The sequence below is a fragment of the Dryobates pubescens genome, chromosome 32, assembly GCF_014839835.1.
Source record: "Dryobates pubescens isolate bDryPub1 chromosome 32, bDryPub1.pri, whole genome shotgun sequence".
In the NCBI taxonomy this organism is placed as follows: domain Eukaryota; kingdom Metazoa; phylum Chordata; class Aves; order Piciformes; family Picidae; genus Dryobates; species Dryobates pubescens.
In genome coordinates, this window is record NC_071643.1 from 5,855,833 (window position 1) to 5,876,717 (window position 20,885).

The window sequence follows — 20,885 nt, forward strand, 5'->3', positions numbered from 1 at the left end:
TTTTTGTGTTGACTTGTTGAATGTTTATTATGATAGAAGATATTCTGTTAGTTTTAGTAGCTTTACCATGCTGCATTACATTTTAAATAAGTTTTTCTTGCAGAGATACTTTATAAAGACAGAGCAATGTTTTAGTGGACTAACTTTCATTTTTATTCCCTGCCCAATAAAACCTACAGTTAGGAGAAGTCAAGTGAAATTGTTTTCTGTTGGGTGGTGTAAATTTATTAGGCCATGTTGGGTTGGAAGGGAACTCCAAAGGTCATCTAGTCCAACCCACTCTGCAGTCAGCAGGGGAATCCTCAACTAGATCAGGTTGCCCAGAGCCCTGTTGAGCCTTACCTTTAATATGTCCAGGGATGAGGTCTCAACCACCTCCCTGGGCAACCTGTTCCAATGTGCCACTACCCTCATGGTAAAGAACTTGTTCCTAACTATATCCTGTAGTTCTTAATTCAATGTACAAAGTCTTGGTCATCTATATGCACATTTTCTGATCTGTAAGATAGTTGAGCTTAATAACAGCCCTCTGTTATGCTTGGTGTAACCTCAAAAGCAATACTTTTTGTTTAAATTGAGTACTCCTCCAGTAGACCAAATTTAATTGTGGCCTGATATCACTACTTAACGCCTAGTGAGAAAATGTTGCCACATGATGAAATGGTAGCAAGTGATAGTTGCACATTTCTTTTGAGAGTACTGTTAGTAGTTATTAACAATTGCATGAATAAATAATTTTTTTCCAATCCAGAACAGTCTTTAAATATTCTGCTGTATCACTGAGTGTGACAAAACACATCTGATTTTAGGACTAGCTTTTTCCCTCTTCTGTTGTTGAGAGCTTGCCCTCTCACTTTTGGTCCAAATGCCTGATGTGTTATGATTTTTAATCCTACTAAGCTTATCTCAAGGCTTCATTTTAGCTTGTTGGCCGTTGCCAGAGGTACATCTGGCAGAACATGGTGACAGGTGCATCGGGCATTGTATTTAGTGTAATGAGACCTCATTATTACTACAGCAGCATGTTAAATAGAGTGGAAGGCCAAGACTTAAACAGCTTGTGAAAAGCAGGAATGGAGACTGACTTCTTTGTAATCATGGCTGAGAACTTGTTTGTTCTCCTTGTATACCTTCTTTAGTTTCTGAATTGTTAATTTCTGTCTTATAGCACTAAGGAAAAGGCCCTGTGTCCCAAGCTCTGTTCCAATGAAACAGGAAGGTGGTGTCCTCTATGGCTGTTAACAAAATACTCCCGTTAAAAGCTATCTAGTGACCTCTGGTTTATTTTTAAGCACTAATACTTAATTTTTAGAGCATTGTCTTGCATTAAGATGATGTTGAAATGAAATCCATGTATCATAATGTGCCAGCAAGTACGTTAGTGTGTTGCAGATAATGTATTGGGCTCCTAATGTGTCTGCTCCATCAGCTGAACGTGACTGTTGCTCTCTCTAGGGTTAACGATTGTATTCTACGAGTAAATGAGGTGGACGTTCGTGATGTGACACACAGCAAAGCAGTTGAAGCGCTGAAAGAAGCAGGATCAATTGTACGATTGTATGTCAAAAGAAGGAAACCAGTCACAGAAAAAATAGTGGAAATCAAACTTGTAAAAGGCCCTAAAGGTATGTAGGATGTATAAAGCTTCTCTTTCGCAAGAAGGGTAGAGTTAACAAGGGGTTTCTGCGTATGCAGTGGTTTGCTTATGGGGTTTTAGGCAGTGCAGAATCCTGGAAGAAGAAGATACTGAAAAAAATAAGGTCATGAAATCTCAGATGCCTCTGAATTTAATCATCTTTGGAGATGAAAAGGTATTTGGAGAAAGTAGGGTTGTGTTTCTGTATGGGCAAAGGTTGGCCAAGCGTTCTTTAAATATCAGTAGTGATTCTGTAGCTCTGCTGCGTGCATCTTTCAGAAGGCATGAAGCAAATGGGTTTAGCTTTTCTGTAAATGTTACTTACCCAAAAGTTTATGAAAAGTCATGGAGTTCACTTAGACTTATACACAAATTGAAAAAATATTAGGTATTATGTGATACAAGTAGCATTATTGTTTCTGTGATAACTTGCATCTACCGCTGAAAAGTTTCTTGAGCAACGACTTCGTTTTCAAGCAGGTCTTGGCTTCAGTATTGCTGGTGGTGTAGGAAATCAGCATATACCTGGAGACAACAGCATCTATGTAACCAAAATCATTGAAGGTGGGGCAGCTCATAAAGATGGCAAACTTCAGATTGGAGACAAACTTTTAGCTGTAAGTAAGAGCTGGTTTTTGTTGTAGTTGTTTGTTTCGTCTTTCCCTGTTGAGATCATTCACTTTTAGGCACAGTAAGGGCATGACTTAAGTTGTGGTTCAGCTGCCAACTGATGGTGTGAAAACAATTGATATTGCCAGGAAATTGTGCTAGGAAAATGGACAGCTTGTTGAAAATTTGTGGGTTTTCTCTTCAGGTGAACAGTGTTTGCTTAGAAGAAGTTACTCATGAAGAAGCAGTGACTGCCTTAAAAAACACATCTGACTTTGTTTATCTGAAAGTTGCAAAACCCACCAGCGTGTTCATGAATGACAGTTATGCCCCTCCTGACATCACAAACTGTAAGTTCAGCTTATCTTTGTGATTGAATCATTTTTTAGCTTGAAGGCTTTAGCTTAACTCATTGTAGTGTACAAACAGTTTCAAGCTTTTAAAAATTATACTGTGTGAAAGTTTGATACAAGAAAGTTGATAAAAACTATATGCTGAAGACAGTAACATCAACTAAGAGCAAAAAGGGCTCTTAGTGGGTTTCTATGGGTGATGTGGCCTAGTTCTAGTCCTAGTCCTAGGCTTGTTGATGAGCCTTGTTCTCCTGAAGGCTGTGGAGAGCAGCATAATGCACTGTGCAGGTGTTCAGCATCCTGTGAAGTGAGCAAAAACCAGTAGTATTTCAAGTAGAGGTTAGTGATGTTCTGACTCTTTCTTTTTAACCCTGTCTTTCTTTTTAACCCTGTCTTTCTTTTTAACCCTGTCTTTCTTTTTAACCCTGTCTGCTTCCCTGTTTTTTCCTGAGCTTGACTGGGAGGAGGAGGGGGCAGATCTTGGCCGCACATGTAGTCTTGCTTTTGGCCCATGAGTGTCTTTCTTTGCAAGACTCTTTCCATTTGGCTGCTGTCCCTGTAAGAAGGACTTGTGAGACAGTGGCATTCTGTGCAGTCCAGTATCCTGTCCTTAGTGTGAAATTAGGTTGTTAGGTTGCTCTCTATGCTAACTTCTTTGAAGGTTGTGGTGCACTAAAGTGCCCAGAAAACACCAAATTCCAAGTCTGGTTGCTTTTAAGGCTTTCTTTCAGGAATTGTTCTAGTTTAATTATAGGACTCACTCACTTTCTCTGTTGATGAGAACTTAAAATGCAGAGCTAACCAGGTTCACAAATTTCAGTATCTAGGATTTGTGCAAAACCTGTTTATTTAAGAACTCCTGTAGTAAGAGCACCAGACCTGAGTACATTCCTGTCAGGTGGTTTGATGGTGGTTGGTGGGCACAAAGTAAGATAGCATCCATAGAGGTAATTAAATAATTCAATATTTCTTTGGGGTTATTGCCTTTGAATCAAGGGACATTGGATCAAGAGGTTTCTGAGGTTCTGACTGATGGCAGTCTTTACTGAGGGGAGTACAAGTCCTTCCAACATTGCGTACCTGGGGGCTGAAAATTGACCTCTGTCATTTGATTTTTATCAGAGTGAGTGCACAGCTTCTGGCTGCCTTTGGAGGAGTTAATGTTGTTAAAGAGCTGGGGCTGTCTGAAACCACAGCATTTAGCAGGGAATCAATGTGGAAAAAGTAGCTCATGGATGTGTGCTGTAGCTGTAGAGACTGGTATGTATGTGTGTATGGGTGATGAAAGCTTGACCACAGCACTTAAGGGTCTGGAATTCTTGCTATGCCTGTTTCTATTGCTTCTGTGAGATTTTCCTGTTAACTCTTCAAGTGTGGATTGCTGATGTAAACAGCTACTTCACTACCACTGTCAGTTTCGGGCTCAAGAGGAGGACAGTTGATGACAGATTGTTCTTTCTGAGCACGCTGCCATTTGAGTCCTACTCTCCTGTGAGCATCCAGTATGAGGCACTGAAACCCAAGAATTTTCTGTGTAGGAAACATGAAAATTGAACAAAACCCCCTATATTCATTGTATAGAGAGGAACAACAGCACTGTAAGTGATATGATGCTGTGGACCAATGCCACCCAGCTGACTAGCACTGTTGGCAGCTACCTGGATTTCTTTCCTTGGTAGTCATAGCCATTTGTCTTACGTACTGTCAGTAGGGAATGTGAACTGCCTCAGTAATCTATATATAAATGTTGGTTTGTAAATGGTTCCTGGAATAAATGTCCAATAGCTTGTTGGTATAAATGCTTTTCAAGTTATTCAGTTGAAGCATTGCTGAGAACATCTAGAACTCACGATTTTAAAGCACCAACACAATTGGTAGGGTGCATATTGTAGAGTATCAGAGTCAGAAAAGTGTCTACAGAGCTTTGGAGACAGAGGACTAGCTTCCTATACAGGCCTCCTTTGATGAGATTAATAATGATGCACCTTTGACCCCTAGTCAATTTTAAAGTAGTTTTCCTTTGTGTGTTGGTAAAGCATTTCCACATGGCATTGAGAATAATCAGTTTCCTCACTGGAGACATCAATGCCTTATCATGCCTTACATGGCACAAAGATGGGTGGGTTTGGAAATGGACTTTCCCCTTGAGACTCTTTGACTTTTCCTGTCCAAGCAAGTTCATTTTGTGCATGTGATTGGCTGTTCAGCCATACCACAGTTCCTTTATGAATTACATCAGTAATGATATTTACTTGGAAACAGAAGTTTAGAACTGATTTAGGATTCAGGAAGTGATGGCTTCCCTTTTATTTCTGTCATGTTCCTCATGAATATTCTTCAGATATAATCTCCAGCTAAAACAGTTTTAGGAAAGGAGGAGGCATGCTTTTTTTTTGCAGAAGCTCCAGAGAGAGCCTTTTTATGCCTTGTAGGCTTGCTTCCATCATGCTGAGTATACCAGCCTTGAGAGGGGACCTGACTTTTCTAAGTAGCATGTGTAGAATTTACTAGATGATGTAGCCAGTGCTGACATGAAACAGTCCAGAGGTCTGAAGTAATGAACTGTTCTATTGCTTCAGAGCTGAGCTTTGGTGATGGGAATAATGGATACAAAATCTAAAGCCCAAGAATGTGTGACAGATGGTGTGTGCATTTCTGATCATGATGCAGTTTCTGAGGAAAAGCAAAATATTTATGTCCAGTAGCCCTGTTTTCAAGTATCACTTGCTTTTAACAAAACTAAGTACAGTGATGTGAAAATACATTGTTGCATTAAAGTACCTCTTTTTTTTTTCTCCTTGCCTTTTTTACCCCCTTGAAAGGTAAATATCGTGGTGTGGTTTGCTAGTCAATGTGACAGTCTTTTGCCAAGACCCAATGTGGCTAAAACAGGGCCTGAAAATCGACAGTAAACTGTCCAAATCTGTTACCAGTGCATAGAAGCTACATACCGTGCCTGGGGCAGGCACAGGATCTTTAGTCTTCAAATCCCTGCAGAGAGCAGAAGGGTGAAAGTGTGGTGTACATGGGTTGCAACTATTCTACAGAACAGCTCAAAGAGTGTTTGTAAAGTGTGTGTGGTGGTTCAGGTAAAACATAATGCACTTCATGCACAGGATTCACAGCCAATTATTCCAGAGGTTAAACTAAATCCTTTCAACATTCTTTACTGTGAACCTGTGAATAAGGCAACTGACCCTTGCCATATGACTGAATTATTTTTACACTAGCTTGTTTATTCTTCTCAGTAAATTGATACCTCTTACCTTGAAGAGTAGGAGTTGGAAAAATCCTACCTTTGTGTTCTGATGTGTGTTGAGCACATAGTAGCATCTCTGCCAGCACCTGTGCTGTTAAAGACGGTTTTCTTCAGTGTGTAAGAAATGTATCATCGTTCCCTGTTCAGACTTATTAATCAGAGTGGCCTCTGGAGCATTCTGGAAGTTTTAGGGTGTTGTGAGTCAAAGCATTGAGAAGAAAGAGTTAGGCAGCCTGTTAGTTTGGAAGAGGTGTAACGTTAAATGATGTGTTGTTCACTGGTGCTCTTGACATACCCATGTTAAGAAATAGAAATTCTTCATTGATGTTAGTCAAGTTAAAAAGCAGCTTTAAAAACAGATAAATCACCAGACACTGCTGGTGGGCATCAGCTGTCCAGAGTGTCTGTTTCTAAAAAAGAGGGATTTTGGAAAATCAGTCAAACTGAAAAGTTTCCTCAGTGACTTAGTGTGAGGAAACTGCACAATGTGTAGGTGAGACACAGTGTTTTACAGCTGTGGTATTTATAATGTATCACTCCAAGAGGTATATTTTGTTTATAGAAGGTACTCCTTATAGTACTTTGGTTTAGTTCCTCCAGCTCTTTTTTCTTACTGCATTAATGTTTGGTTTTTTTTTTCCCCACTCTGAAGCTTATTCTCAGCCAGTGGATAACCATATCACTCCTTCTGCCTACCTGGGGCAGTCCCTGCCCCCAGCATCACCAGGGCGATATTCACCAGTTCCCAAAGGAATGCTTGGAGATGATGAGATTACCAGGTAACAAATCACCACAGCTACAGGTCAGCTTAGTTAAGCAGGGAATGCATAGTGCATGTTTGTGGGCAAAATACTGGGGAATACTGTATTTCAAGAAATAAATGGTGGTTTCTTAATACTCAGAAATGTTGTAATGAGGAAAATAGATGTATTGGTTTATATATACACACATGAACATATAATTAATATTGCTAAAATCAGAATGCCCTATCCAAGTGCTCCATGAGTTCATTGAGGGTGGTGTTATGAACAGACTACAGATTGTTTCTTATTCCATTTCAATATTGCAGGGTTGTGGGGTTTTTTGTTATTAGTTTTGGGGGTGGGTTTTTTTGGTGTTCCCCCTCCCACCCCAGACGAGGGTTTGATTTGATGGGTTTGCAAATCCAGGAAGGCTAGGGAGCTTCTAATCCTTTCCCATTACCAGACTGTTCATTCACTAGATTGCATTAATCTTTTGTTCATCATTGCTGATAAAGGGAAGCTCTTCCAATTTGCTGCCCTTCTGTTCAGTATAAAGATGTCATTCTGCATTTTCAGGATGGTGTTGCTGAATTCTGTGTCATAGCATCATCTAATAGATGGGCAATGTCACTTAGTTTCTGAGGCAGGGTCTACCCAGAATTTCAGGCTGAGTGGTGCAAGTTGGAGAATGAATTTTGGTCTGTTGGAAGCTAGGATATGTCTTTGTAGTTACTTCTAACTTGGAGCTAGGTGGGCACATAAGCTGAAGTGATTCTGGCCTCCTGATAACATTGCTGAACTTGCAGTTTCATAGCCTCCTTTCTGAACTGCTGTAAAATGAAGCTTTGTAGATTTCTTCTGAAATGCAAGAACTATGCAGTGAAGGCATTAGGTGATTTAGGGGTTTTTTAATTACTTTCCCATCTTCTACTTCTCTCATCCCAAAAAGAGGTTTAGAAATTTAGTGTAGCGTTTTAAAAACCAGTGCACACTTCTGTTCTCCAGCTGCAGCATTCTTGTTAATGCATTAGTGTGACCCAGACCAAATATATGTAGGTTCCCACAATGTCACTGGATTGTAATAGATGCTACTTTGAAAAATGACTGTAATAGAGTTGAGAGAGGGTGCAATTCAAGAATTTGTCCCCAAGTTTAACAGAGAGCTAGCACAAAACTGGAGTGTTTTTTTCAAAATCTGGAGTAGATGATGTACTTTTATGTTTGTTTTGGAAGAATGCAGTTTGATAGTTTGTCCTAAATTAATAATTTATGCCTCCCAATACTGAAGAATGTCCATTAATTGTTCTTTAGTGCTCTCTAGTGATTTTTCAAATGCAGTGCACAGTTGCTTTGCTTTAGAAGTGTCTGTCCCTGAAATAATTTCTGCTTTCCTTGTATGGGGTGAAGTAGCAGATGAGGAGATTCTTGGAAGGAGTGTTTCTGCATTAAAAGTTGACTGACCTTATCTTAACTTGATCAGTGCTTCCTCTTTGTCATCCAGGTCAGGAGGGGATCCTGTAAAAAGAATCAAACAACTTGGTTTCGATTACACTTTCTTCAGTTGCAATTGCTGTGGATAAATGGCAGACGTATTTGCAGCTGCCATACATTCTGATTTATGCCTTTTATTCAGAGGGCTTGTGCATATTTTTTTGGCTTTTATTGCTTTTGACAAACTGGAGTGAAATTCAAGCACCAAGAACGTATTTTTCATTGTAGTATTTCCACTAGAATGGGTTCTTAAAGTTTCACTGTTCTGTTGCTCTCTGTTATGATCAGATAGCGTAAGGCTGTGAGCTGTGTTGAGGCTTTTGAACAATATGAAGAGCGTTAAGTGATGGCATTTAGTGCTAAAGAGGTTTGTAATGTGGTAAGAATTTAGAATACATCCATACAAATGGTCTGTTTGGTTTGCCTAAGGACAAAGAGGGGATGGTAATACCTAAATTTTCACATCTGCTTCTCAGAAAATTTTGCTGTTCTAATTAGTTTCCTTTTACCAGTGTCCAGTGACCAAAATTTCGTATTCCTTTCTTCATTCAGGGAGCCTAGAAAGGTTGTCCTGCATCGAGGATCAACAGGTCTTGGTTTCAACATTGTTGGAGGAGAAGATGGAGAAGGAATTTTCATCTCTTTCATCCTTGCAGGAGGGCCAGCTGATCTGAGTGGAGAGCTCAGGAAAGGAGATCGTATCATTTCTGTAGGATTCCTTGCTTCTTTTATTTAAACATCAACAAAAGTTTTCCCCTCCCCAGATTTTAATGCCTCTTAGTGATTTATATGAAATGAATATCCTTAACTGAACTAAATTTGAGACAATGAAACAGATGCCAACATACTTCCAGAGTATCTTTGAAGACTTTGAGTTTCTGGTCTGTAACCTGGTTAAAATAACACTTCCCTATCTCAGATCTTCAGTGAGGACCTTATCTGTGTCTAGTAGCTGGAGGCTTCTGTGAGTCTAAAATGAAAGCATGCAGGCTTCAGAAAGAAGCATTCCTATGAGGTGGAGACACTTGGCAGCACTGTCTAAAACTGGATGCTAAACTTCCCATTAGTCTTAAATAGATCCATCACTCCCTTGTCCAAGTACTTTATCTATATTGATATTGAAGGTCATAAAGACTTTGTGTGTTTCTTTGTGAAGTAATTTATGGAGAATCATTTCTTTGTGCAATTAAATTGGAATTCATTAGTTATTTAAGAGGAATTTTTCTCCTCTTCAGATTTTGGCTCTGCTGCTACTAAAATGCTGATATTAAAGTGCATGTTTATTTTAGTTGGAACTATGAGAGATGCTTAGGGACTAAAATATGACATACATTTCTGCTTCAGTGGGTTATTTTCTGATGCTATTTTAAAATGTGCTGCATTGAAAATCAGGCTAGACCCATGGAATGTGGAGTGTGCCATGATGTTAAGGGTCTGTGGTCATGCTTTGGCTTAAGGAGATCCCTGTTGCAGAAAGATGAGGTGAACCATCACATTAAGTCACATTCTTTGTGTCTCTCTTTAAAAACAAAGAAAAAAGTCTTAAGAATAAAATGGAGCTAGTGAATAGAGATTTATTAAGTGATATACTGTGATGACGATAGTGCCCCTTAACAGGGGAGTGTGGGTATGAGACAAGATAGTGGTTTTCAGTAAGGATCAATAATCTTCATTCGTATTAACTATTTGTAATATTGGAAACAAGGAAACATGGCATGGAAGCTAATTTGTGTCCAGGTGGTTGGTTGTTTTTTCTGGTGAGTGTGTTCTGTGATGCTAAGCACCACCACTTATTTTGATAAAGAGCTTTTTTTATATCACTTGTAGGTAAATGGAGTAGACCTAAAAGCAGCAACCCATGAGCAGGCAGCAGCAGCCCTGAAGAATGCAGGCCAAGCAGTAACTATTGTAGCTCAGTACCGTCCAGAAGGTAAGAGCTTGCTTCCACAATTTGAAACTCTGAGAAAGATCATGTACAATGTCTTCCTACCTCAACCCTCTTTTGAGGAGAGAAGAAATGAAGTAGTCAGTGTTGAACATGCCTACTAGCATAATTACAAATGGCCAGATGTGCAAGTGTTGGTGCTCTGGCTTGCACTGTTTCCGGCTCTGATCATGTTCAGGTTTCTTCAGTGAAGGTTAACACTGTCATACCATGAAGCTGAAGCTGTTAAATCCAGTATTTAGGAGAAATACCATGCTGGTACTTTTTTATTTCACAGTTTTCTTCCCTCTTTAATGTGGTGGGTTTATTTTCCTTACTAATGAGAGGACAAAAGATTAATTCCTAATTTCTTTTCACTTGTGTTGATTTGGATGATCTAAGGAGAGCATCAGGTTTCCATTCCTCTGTTTCATAGTGAGCTGGTATTTCTGTTTAGCCAGCAATTTCTTAGGGTCCAGATTAGACTGCAGCTGATGCTGATTAACCATCCCTGTGTGTTCTGCAGATGCTAAATAATAACTACATCATCACAATACACAAATTTGTCCTCTAATATTAATTTCTTCAGCACATTTCAGATGCTTTTGTATGTTTGAGACTTCAAAATTCAGTATTCTGAAATTCTACTCTTACCTAGAGTCTGTAAGCCTATATATTATTGTCTATATATATGTAATAAGACATTTTTGATGATGTGTTATGAACTCTGATCAGCTTTCTCCAATGTTGCTAAATTGAGTAGCCCATCATTAAATCTCCCTTGCAGTGACTTGTCTGCTTAAACCTGGTCTTTAGCAGTACTGGGAAAGGTGTTTTATCAGGACTGGACATTGAGCAGGGCTGCTGCCTTAATCTGAAATTGTTAGGCAACTGACTGCAGCACACTTTTCTTTATTGCTTCTCTTCTGCTATGTTTCTTTTATCCTGTCCTCCCCAAGTCTCTTTAAAGGCTAGCTTTCACGTTCCCCTCCACCTGCTTCACCATCACAACTACCTGAAGGTGGGTTGTACTCAGGCAGAAGTTAGTCTCTTCTCCCAGGCAACCAGTACCAGTACAAGAAGACACAGTCTCAGGCTGCGCCAGGGGAGGTTTAGGCTGGAGGTTAGGAGGAAGTTTTACACAGAGTGATTGCCCATTGGAATGGGCTGCCCGAGGAGGTGGTGGAGTCACCATCACTGGAGGTGTTCAGGAGGAGACTTGACAGGATGCTTGGTTGCATGGTTTAGTTGATTAGGTGGTGTTGCATGATAGGTTGGACACAATGATCTTGAAGGTCTCTTCCAACCTGGTTTATTCTATTCTATTCTATCTTCACTGACCCAGGAGCTCAGTCAGTAATAAGGCCGACTAATTAGTCTGGTTCATGGTCAAATCAATGCAGCCAGCTGATGTTTTCAGCCCTGTGTTGTTTTGAGAGGTTGTGCATCCTTCTCATGTGTCTGGTCGGTAGATTTTTCTCTTCTGGAATTAATTTTCTAAGAGTGCCACTCTTAGACTTCACTTTAGAAAGAACAGTAAGGTCAGTGTTGGTTCTGGAATATTTGCTTTAGTTTTTTGGATCAGAATTGTCTGAAATTTCTGTTGACAAACATTTGGCCTATTTCTTTGCCAAAAGCACAGATCCAGATTTCAGGCCAAAGCAGCAGTTTTTTCGGTCCTCTCCTTCTGGGATTCAGGCTTTGAAAAGAAAATGATCCCTCCGTACTCTGGAAAGTCAGAACTCCTCTTCCTTTTAGAATAAGAGAACTAAGCATTTTGGATGGTTCCTGCTCTTTCTGCATAGGAAATGACAGCTTTCTGTACTACCACTTGTCCAAGCAGATAACTTATTTTCTTGAAATGTGTGTTACTGAGATGCTTGACTGACTGATGGGATTTCAAGGCAGCGTGCAGAGATTTGCCCAGAGCAACGTACCCTGCTGCCTCTTAGAAATCTCTCAGCAACTGTCACTTGTAGACTTCAAACCTAGAGCTGTACTCATTCCATCATGATTACTGAAGCATTCAGAGCAAGACTGTATGCAGCTGAGCTGTATTGAGAATGCTTTTCTCAAAGAGTGAAGGGTTATATTTGAGAGGATGCATGCGGGAGGTGTTGCTTGAACGATCCTAGGTTATGGGCAGACATCTGACACATGAGTCAAAGGGTTTATTATGTATTTGCAGAGATGCTTGGTCTGCATGACCATCTTTCTTTCTGCAGTAGTGTTTGAAATCTCCTTCAGAGTGAAGATGTTGGAAGCGTGGTAGGGCTTACTCTACCCTTTTGAAGTATGCAATGTAGGAAAAGTGTAATTAAGAGATTGAGATACATTGCAGTTTGGAGGTGAAGTATTAGCTGACACAGGGCCAATCTATTTCCAGAGAGCTCTAGCTGCTAATGTCTCTGTTTAACATCTCTGCCTGCCTTTTTCTTGCTCCTTGTAAAAAGAGATTTAATGGAACTCAAGCTGTCAGCTTCTTTCAGGTCTGGTGTGGGAGGTAATTTGGATCAGATACTCACTGCTCATCTTAGAGATGAGTAAAGAGAATATTTCCTCCAAGGTTATTGTTAGTTTCTTATCATAGAAAAGCAGTTCAAGGTTTGACTTTCCAAATAGGAAGTATCATCCAAGTGATTCAGTGTACTTGACAGAAGTGCATGTGTTCTCTGATAATCTTTATATTTCCTAAATTATAGCTGTGGATGGTTTTCTTTTCCCCTCACTTAAGTGGGGAATTTAAAAGCTCAGGCTTGATGTGGCCATGGGCAGCCTGATCTAATTGGAGGTGTCCCTGCTGACTGCAGAGGGGTTGGATAAGATGACCTTGGAGGGGCCCTTCCAACCCAGTGCAATCTGTGAATAATTAATGTAGATAATGTGCAATATATATATATAAAAAAAATAATTTCTGCTTCTTGTTTATGCTATTCAGAAAGTTAACAAGTATTAAAATGAAGAGTTGATAAAATTGTTCAGCATTGGTGTTTCTTAAATGTCCTCATAAAGAGGAGGAGCATCAGTTATAACTGCTTGTATTTACATTTATAAATCCAGCAGGCTTTTGTCAAAGGTGGTGATAGCTGGGATAGATCAAGGAGATTCTGCACAGCCATCAGGATTCATTATAACTGGGTAAACTAAATTCTGTGTGATAGGAGCATTTGGAGACACTTGGGACCAGCTCACTTCCCTCCCTGTACCTGTGTATGACAGTTTATCTGCTAATTTATGTTTTCACATCCTACCACATTACCAGAAATTTCCCATTTGTATTTCTCCTCAGATTTATGGGAAAAGAGGATTTTTGCAAGCAACTCTCTCTTAGAAAAGCCTGAGTAGGCTGTAGAATAATTAATCCTTGGAAAACTCCTATCAGGGAGTATCCATAATATTCATATCTGCCTCTTCAAATACCTGGTTTATCAAATACTTATTGCTGGATTTAGGGTAGGCTGACACAGTTGAATGATACTGTTTTTATTATATCTGACCTCAAGTTACATAACTGCTAAGATTTTGTGGTTTGGTTTTTTTTTCCCCTTCAATTTTCCCAGTGGTCCTTGGTTATAAAACTGGGTGAAAGCAGATGCACTCTCATTCCTAAAAATATCGCTCTGGGTGTTCATTTAGTTTCCAGTAGCGTTTGGTAGATCTGAGAGATGCTGCCCAAACTTCTCCTACTGCGCTCAATCAGATGTCAGCAACTTAGCAGCACTGCATGGGGATAGCTAAAAGCCAAATAGGGCATGTGAAGGTATTCTCCTGTTTGCTTGCACACCAGGCACCATTTCTGTAGCACCACAACTGTTGTCGATTGACTTGTGCTTTCTCCTTGTAGATTCTATGCTTTATCTTGCAGCTTACCACAGAGCTTTGTTTGTAAGATGTGGAGTCACCTATTGGGTTGTGCTTGTAGAATAAACATGCACATATGAGTGTACAAAATCCTCCTTGTTGCAGAGGTCAGTGGGTTTGAACCTGCTGGAGCTGGATGCTGCAGAGAAGGAGTCCCTGTTAGAAGAGCAGAAGTTTGGGCAGTGGCAATTACTCCGTGTGGTGGTGAAGTCAGGATGTTGTTCTTATTTTCCTTTTTTGTTTGGAAGCCTTGCCTTATTTCCAGTCTTGTACTACAAATTTCTAGCCCCCCATCATTCCTGAATTGAAAAGGACTTTATTAAGAATTCCACTGGAAGCTAAGTACCATGACCTGCAGCAGTTTCAAAGCAAGTGATTGTTGCTCTGCAGCAGCGCTTCGGTGACCCATTTTCAGCTGTAGATGTTTCTGAGCCATTTCATTTTCCTGTTGCTGAGTGCCACACTGCTGTTTCCCTTCTTTGAGTTTTGTACACATGGAAGGTGGCAAGGACACATGTTAGTGTGGAAAAAGGAGAGGAAACTCTCTGCAGTTTGGATATATCTTTATCTCCAGGGACTGGGGATTTGGGTATGGTCAGAATTGTGATTATGCTGCATAGCTGGGATACAGGAACATGAGAATCAAAGTGCTTGAAGAGTAATGAGAAGAGGAGCATCAAGGGAGACATACAGGACTGCTCAGAGGTGTAACACCCTTGGAGGGCTCTTCCCTCATTTTGTTTGATGTTTTCAATGTTGTGGCTATTAAAATTAAAAGCTGATCTGAAACATTATGTGCTTTGAGCATGACATGATAGAACAGAGTCATCTCAAAATTCACAGTTTCTGGGAGCTTAGATTCTGTGATTTTGATAACATATAGAATAGAATTAACCACATTGGAAAAGACCTTTGACATCGAGTCCAACCTATCACCCAACACCATCTAATCAACTAAACCATGACACCAAGTGCCCCATCCAGTCTCTTCCTAAAGACCTCCCTGGGCAGCCCATTCCAATGGCAAATCACTCTTCCTGTGAAGAACTTCTTCCTGGCATCCAGCCTAAAATGAAATCTATATGAAATGCAGTAGGCTCCCATAACTATATTAGAGCATGACTGCATTTAAGCATTTAGATGGAAACAGCTAAAGAAATAAATTATGTGTGTGTGTATATATATAAAAGAAAATAATTCTGTGGATTAAATGATTTATTTTTTCATAATTATATTCTACTAGGTCAGAATGGGACAAATCAGTGTATAACATAAACTGCAATTACATACTAACTGTGAAACCTGCTCTTGGAGTGCCTTAAAAAAGCAAGCAGGCAACATGTATTGATCTTAGCAGTCAGTCAATGGTTACTTGATCCTTTCCCTATAAATGGAGCAAAGTTCAGATAACTGTCATGACAGGAAGGGATAGCAGCACTTTCCCAAGGGTGCCCTTGGCACACAAAACTCCAGTTCTCCCTTGTATAGCAGTCTTCTTTTTTTTATGTGAATTATCAACTGCCTGTTGTTTAGTATCTGCTTTGCTCTTCTCTTTGTAGTTCAGCTGCTCAAGTCCATCTCCAGAGATCTACTTCGTTTCTGAAAGAGTAGTGAGATGGTTAAGTGATCAGATTAGCTGCATGTTCTTAGCTGGTTGGGTGGATCAGTGTCAGATTAAGAAAAGGTGGAGTCAGAACCTCAAGACAAAGGTTTTAAGGTAGTTTTTGTAAAACCTCTTCGGAGCTTATGTTGTTCATGTAGGTAGGGAGCACGTTTTCCTTTCACCTTTGAAGCAAGTGAGTGATTCTCTCTTGCAAAACCTATTCAAGACTCGTAGTTCAATCAAAACTCTTCCTACTTTGTTAAACAGATTTTTAGGTGGATTTTCATGCTTTGGTCTGGGGTTTTTTGGAAGGAAAGTATCTATCTGTTGAAAATAAGTTCCAAGTATGACAGCCTTGTGTTTTTCATTCTCTCTTGCCCTTAAAGCAAATGAGTGAAAAGTAAAAAGAAGAATAAAAAGGGGGAGGTGGAAGGTTTTTTCTGACACTGTGCCCTGTTTTCTAGGGGGGAGTTTTAACAGAATAACTAAGCTCTGGGAAACAGCAGCACGCTCATGTGTATAAACTAAAGTTATTTAGTAGCAGTTTGTCTTGGAATAGATTGTAGATGTTCTGTTTGTAAAAGTCAGGCCAACAGTGCTTTTGCAAAACTTAGTTTTCAGTATTTGTTTTGCACCAAGAGGAAAAGCTTCCCTTGCTTTCTAGCTGAGAACATGGACTGCCTTAACCAAAGGTGGTATAAAAGATCATTGCATCCCAGTTTGATAAAATGAGAAACCCTTGGGGGAAAAAAAATGAAAGAAGGAAATTACCCTGTTTTGGGGTAAGTGGTCTCAAGTCTTCCAAACTTCTGTTCCTCCTTGTTTTGTACCAGGTTCTACTCCTTTGTAAGTAATCCAGATTAGTCAATTAAAGTACCTTTAAAATCGGGCCCATTAAGATTAGAAGAGTTCTGCTATATATAGTCTAGCTAGAGCCTATAAAGCAGCTTACACATCTTTAAATCCTTTAAAACCTCACTCCTGTTCTTTAACATAATACATCAAGTCATTTGTCTTTCTTTAAGAGCAGTTCAGTCTTCTACAAGTTGTGAATGTGTGGGAAATCTTCAGCAACATTTTTTGGTGAATTCACTGCAGCAGTGACTGGGTTGTGTCTCTTCCTGAGTTTTGCAGTCTTTGTGGGATGTGTTCTTGACTAAATACAAATGCAGTTTTTCTAATCTGGTTTGAAATTCTGCAGCCCAGTCTTTCAAGTGCTTAATGAGGTACAAGCTCCTTACACATTAGAGTACATGAAAGTCACTAGCAGTATGTGGAGTGCATTGTGGTCTCTCTCAGGTCATATTAATGTAAAACAAGCATTGAGTCCAGGTCATACTGCCTCAATTTATGGTGCTCCATTTATGATTCATTTTAATAGGTGACCTGTTTGCTAGTAGTTTTGAACAGTTGTACTAAATATGGTATACTCCAGGCTCCTCTACCATCTGAAATCAATACTACAGTGTGTCAAAAGAAAAGATGTGCAAACCATGAATAGTACCTGTGTAGTGTAGATAATCAAGGGATGGCAGCAGTGCAAGACTAGAAGTTGTAAATAAAACTTCAGTCATCTGTGTGCTGTGACAGTTCTGCTGAGAAGCTTAGATTTGAAAGCAAGATTGGTGTGGTGGTGGCCATCCCAACTTACTCTCAGGCTCTGTTTCTCAGTTTGTTATGAGGCACCATGGAGAGGAAAACTGGGTATTCTGAGAGGGGAGAAAAGAATGTAGCAGCAGTTACATAAAATTGTCAGCACAAGAATCCTGCTTTGACAGATCCAACGTGTCCTGCTAAAGAGGGCTTTCCAAAGACAGATGGGAAGAGGGAAGCAAGGAACACACTTTTTTTTAATTGAAGTGAACTTTTTCAGCTCTTCATGGATTCAGTATATGTAAGAGTCTCTGCTTCTCAGAGCTGTGCTGCCATCTGTTCCCTGCACACACATCCATGCTTCCATGAGCTGCTTTCCCTTCTGTGCTGTTTGCTGAGCTTTCCATCCTTTGTTGCAGTCTTTTGCCCCATTTGCAGGAACCTGTGTTGCAGACCAAATCAATTTTTGTTGTGGCCTATTCTTTCCCCACCCCTCCTTTTCTCCTGCCTTCTCCACATGTGTGTGTTTCACTGTGCTCTTGTGTCCCATCAGATAGGCAGTCCGGGAGAGTTTTACCAGTGAGACTGGTTAATGTTGGGGGGTGGAATTTCAACCTACCACACTCAGTTTCTGAAGTTCTGCTTTCTGTTGAGGTTAACTTTGACATTGTAAACATTATACTTTCCCTGGTAAAATCATTGTAGGAAAGAGCTCAGGAACACAGGAATCTTTCAGGGTTTTCTTAATCTTCTCTCTCCCCCTGTTCCTCTTCTTTTTTTTGGGGGGGAAGGGGGAAATCTGTTGCTTTGCAATGCATGCAGACATGAATTAAAGCAGATTTATTCTAGTTTTGCACCATCTGCTTATCCAGTATAATTTTAAAGTTTAAACTGGAGTCCAGATGTATCCATCCAATGTTCTTAACAACTGATTATGTGTAAACCTCAGTAGGCTTTGGGTTGTGGGTTTTTTTTTTTACCCTGTGGTGGGGTGCTGTTGGATAACTGCCATGAATTGAAGCAGCAGATGCTTGTGCTTCTTCAAGCTCTGTGTTCTGATAGCAGGTACTACTTCCTTCCTGCCCCTAAATTTGTTGGAAACTTTTGATGAAATGCTAGGCAAAGAGTGATACCATTATTTATACATTCTCATTTTTGTTTCATGTTAGCCTTGCTGCCTATTGCCTTTCATTTGATGCACAGTATCTGCAGTTTTCTTAAAATCCAGGCCTGTAGAAGGGATCCTGAGCCCCATTCACTGCTGTTGCACGTACATCAGGTTTCAGGTCCTGGTCAGAGTTACCTGAAAGGATTGAGGATTTGGATTGTGTGTTTTGATTTCAGTTTGGTTTTCTTTCTTGTGTGTATGTTTGGTTTTAGATTTCATTTTGGGGAGGGCAGCGTTACTTCTGCCGCCATAGATTTTATTCAGCTACTGGTTTATCATCTCAGTGTTTTGATGGCTGTGGAAATTGGAAGTGTATTTGGAGGTGGAGTTCCTATGAGCAGCCTGCTTCTTTTGCATGAAGCTCAGTTTTTCTTTCTTTTTTTTTGATCTCCATTTAAATTTGTCCTTTCTGCTTGGCTACCTCGAATGCATTAGACCAGAGAGCAATCATATTCCTTCTGAGCTCAGCTCTTCATTTCTTTTTAGCCAGGAAAGCAGGCAGTCCTTTATACTTTGTTCATTGTGCCTGTTCCAGCTTCAAATTTCTGGAATGCTGAATGTGCATTGCATAGGTTTGGTAATATTTAATCTTGTGGAATTTTGTTGTGCTGTTCACTGTAAGTTAGGGGAAACAATGCCATGAGTTTTGTCTTACCTTATATATGTAACATTATACATAGCCCATAACAAAGGATGGAATTGTAAAGAACATTCTCTAGCATTTGGGAGGATCTTGTCATGAGAAAACCCAATCAAATTGGTAATGTAGGCATACCATGAAATTCTGTAAACAGTGACAATTCTTGAGGATGGGAGTGGGGTTGAATTATTTCCTAGTACACCCATGTAATTTCCACAGAGATTCACACATGTATGGACCTGCTAGGAAAATTCAGGGGTTATGTGGCATTGATCTGCCAAAAGAAAAGGGAGACTTAATTGCTCTAGAGAAATATCACTCTATGCTTGCCTAATTCTCATCCCTAAATGCTTGCTTTATTATCAGTGTGAGAGACAAGTGTTAAGCTTAAGATCATACTTTTCTCTTTATCCAGTATTTCTGCTTTTCTATCTTTTTAGCTGAGAGGTTTCTTCTAAAGCCATCTGTCTGTTACACCTATTATATGAAGTCTTCCATTAGTGCAAGTTTGATTTTACTTCCCTGTAATTAGTTTGGTTTGTGACTTTTTAACTTGTTTGTTCGTTTGTTTCATTTAGTAAGTGGTAAGAGCACTGCAGGGATTGATTACACAGTGATGTGTAGGTAGTTTTCTGATGATTCTGTAATGAAATAAAACTGTATACACAGGCACCTCAGTTGAGAGTCTTCAGTCTTGCTGCCAGCTTTTGGATATTGATATTCTCCTCTTTTAGAGTACATAAGATGGGGCAGCTATGGGCAATGTTCTGACTGCCATCCTTCAACTACTTTCCTACTTTTTGTAAATGGCATCACTGTTCTTCTGTTTAATAAGAGATTGCTGATGCTAAAGGTAGTTGATATCCAATTCTCTTTAATCACAGAGACAAAATGCAACCTCTCCTAGAGATTATCAGAGCTCACACTGCTTTGTAATGCCAAAGGTGAACCAAGCCGAACTGGTCAACAGGGGATGGATGCTGATCCTTTGGGTACCAAACTGATACTGCTTTTCTGATGCTATCAAAAGTCCTGCTGTTGTCTTCTCTTCTGTCTCCAGCATTAGTTTCAGTACTACTGTATCTAACACTAAGAAAACAACAAAATCCTACTTGCTTTTCAGCTCCAAACCTAATGAGATTTATATCCATTCTTTTTCTCCCAAAACCTTCTGAGAAAGGAAGATAGCTCAAGTTTTTAGCCTGCTCTACATTGAAGTTGCTCACCAGATTCCATCTGTACAGACTGTTTAAGCTTTTCCTAACTCTGACATCTCTTGGCACCCTTTCTTTATGAACATAGAGCTTTCCCAGTCTTCCCTCATTAGTTTCCTTTTTTGCTTTATTGGTATGGCAAGAGCCTTTTGTAGCGATTCTTCTTCTTACTCCTACAGACACCCTGTGGCTCAGTCAGCACTTACTTCCCAGGAGATTAAATTACTCCAGGAAACTGCAAGAACAGGAACTTGGCCATGATATACAGGATAAAGAAGAGTTAAGCAACAGGAAGGAGTAGCCCCCCTGTTTTTTGCATGCTACATAAGAGGAAATCTGATTCTTCCAGTAGATGATAGTTTCTTAACAGAAATTCTTGGTCTTTTCTAGTAGCTGCTGCAGTGAACTGTAAATGTCTCAGTACCAAACAGGCTGTAGTACAAGATGCTTGGATTATCAGGTCTTTCCCATGTTTACTTTCCTTTCCCATGGGCATAAAAAAACCACCCCAAAACAAACCTCTTTTGCCAGAAATCTCAGTTTCAGTATGCCTGAAGTTTAGAGCTTTAATCTTCCAAGACACTCAAGAAACACGTGAGAGGGATAAAAGGTCATTTCTCCAGTACCAGTGAGTCAAATGAGCTGACTTACCCAAGGCTGTACAATGCAGCAGTAGCACAGAAGGAGCAGACTATTCCCTCAGTATCCAAGTTTGTACCCTAAGGGGACATTGCTTCCTAAAAGAAGGAGTCTTCTGATATTTCCTTCAGGTTACCATCCTGTCATCCTAA

At 39.9% G+C, this 20,885-nt stretch overlaps 1 protein-coding gene across 11 annotated transcripts in view; it reads left to right on the top strand.

Annotated features, from left to right (window-relative positions):
• Nucleotides 1-20,885, top strand: part of DLG1 (discs large MAGUK scaffold protein 1) — a 159,312-nt gene that overhangs the window by 105,738 nt on the left and 32,689 nt on the right. For all 11 annotated transcript variants that reach the window (XM_054175560.1, XM_054175561.1, XM_054175562.1 and 8 more), the window contains 6 exons: nt 1,456-1,625; nt 2,117-2,253; nt 2,451-2,595; nt 6,510-6,636; nt 8,644-8,800; nt 9,919-10,021. In XM_054175560.1, coding sequence (XP_054031535.1) covers nt 1,456-1,625; nt 2,117-2,253; nt 2,451-2,595; nt 6,510-6,636; nt 8,644-8,800; nt 9,919-10,021 — 839 coding nt within the window. The remainder of the gene's footprint in view (nt 1-1,455; nt 1,626-2,116; nt 2,254-2,450; nt 2,596-6,509; nt 6,637-8,643; nt 8,801-9,918; nt 10,022-20,885) is intronic.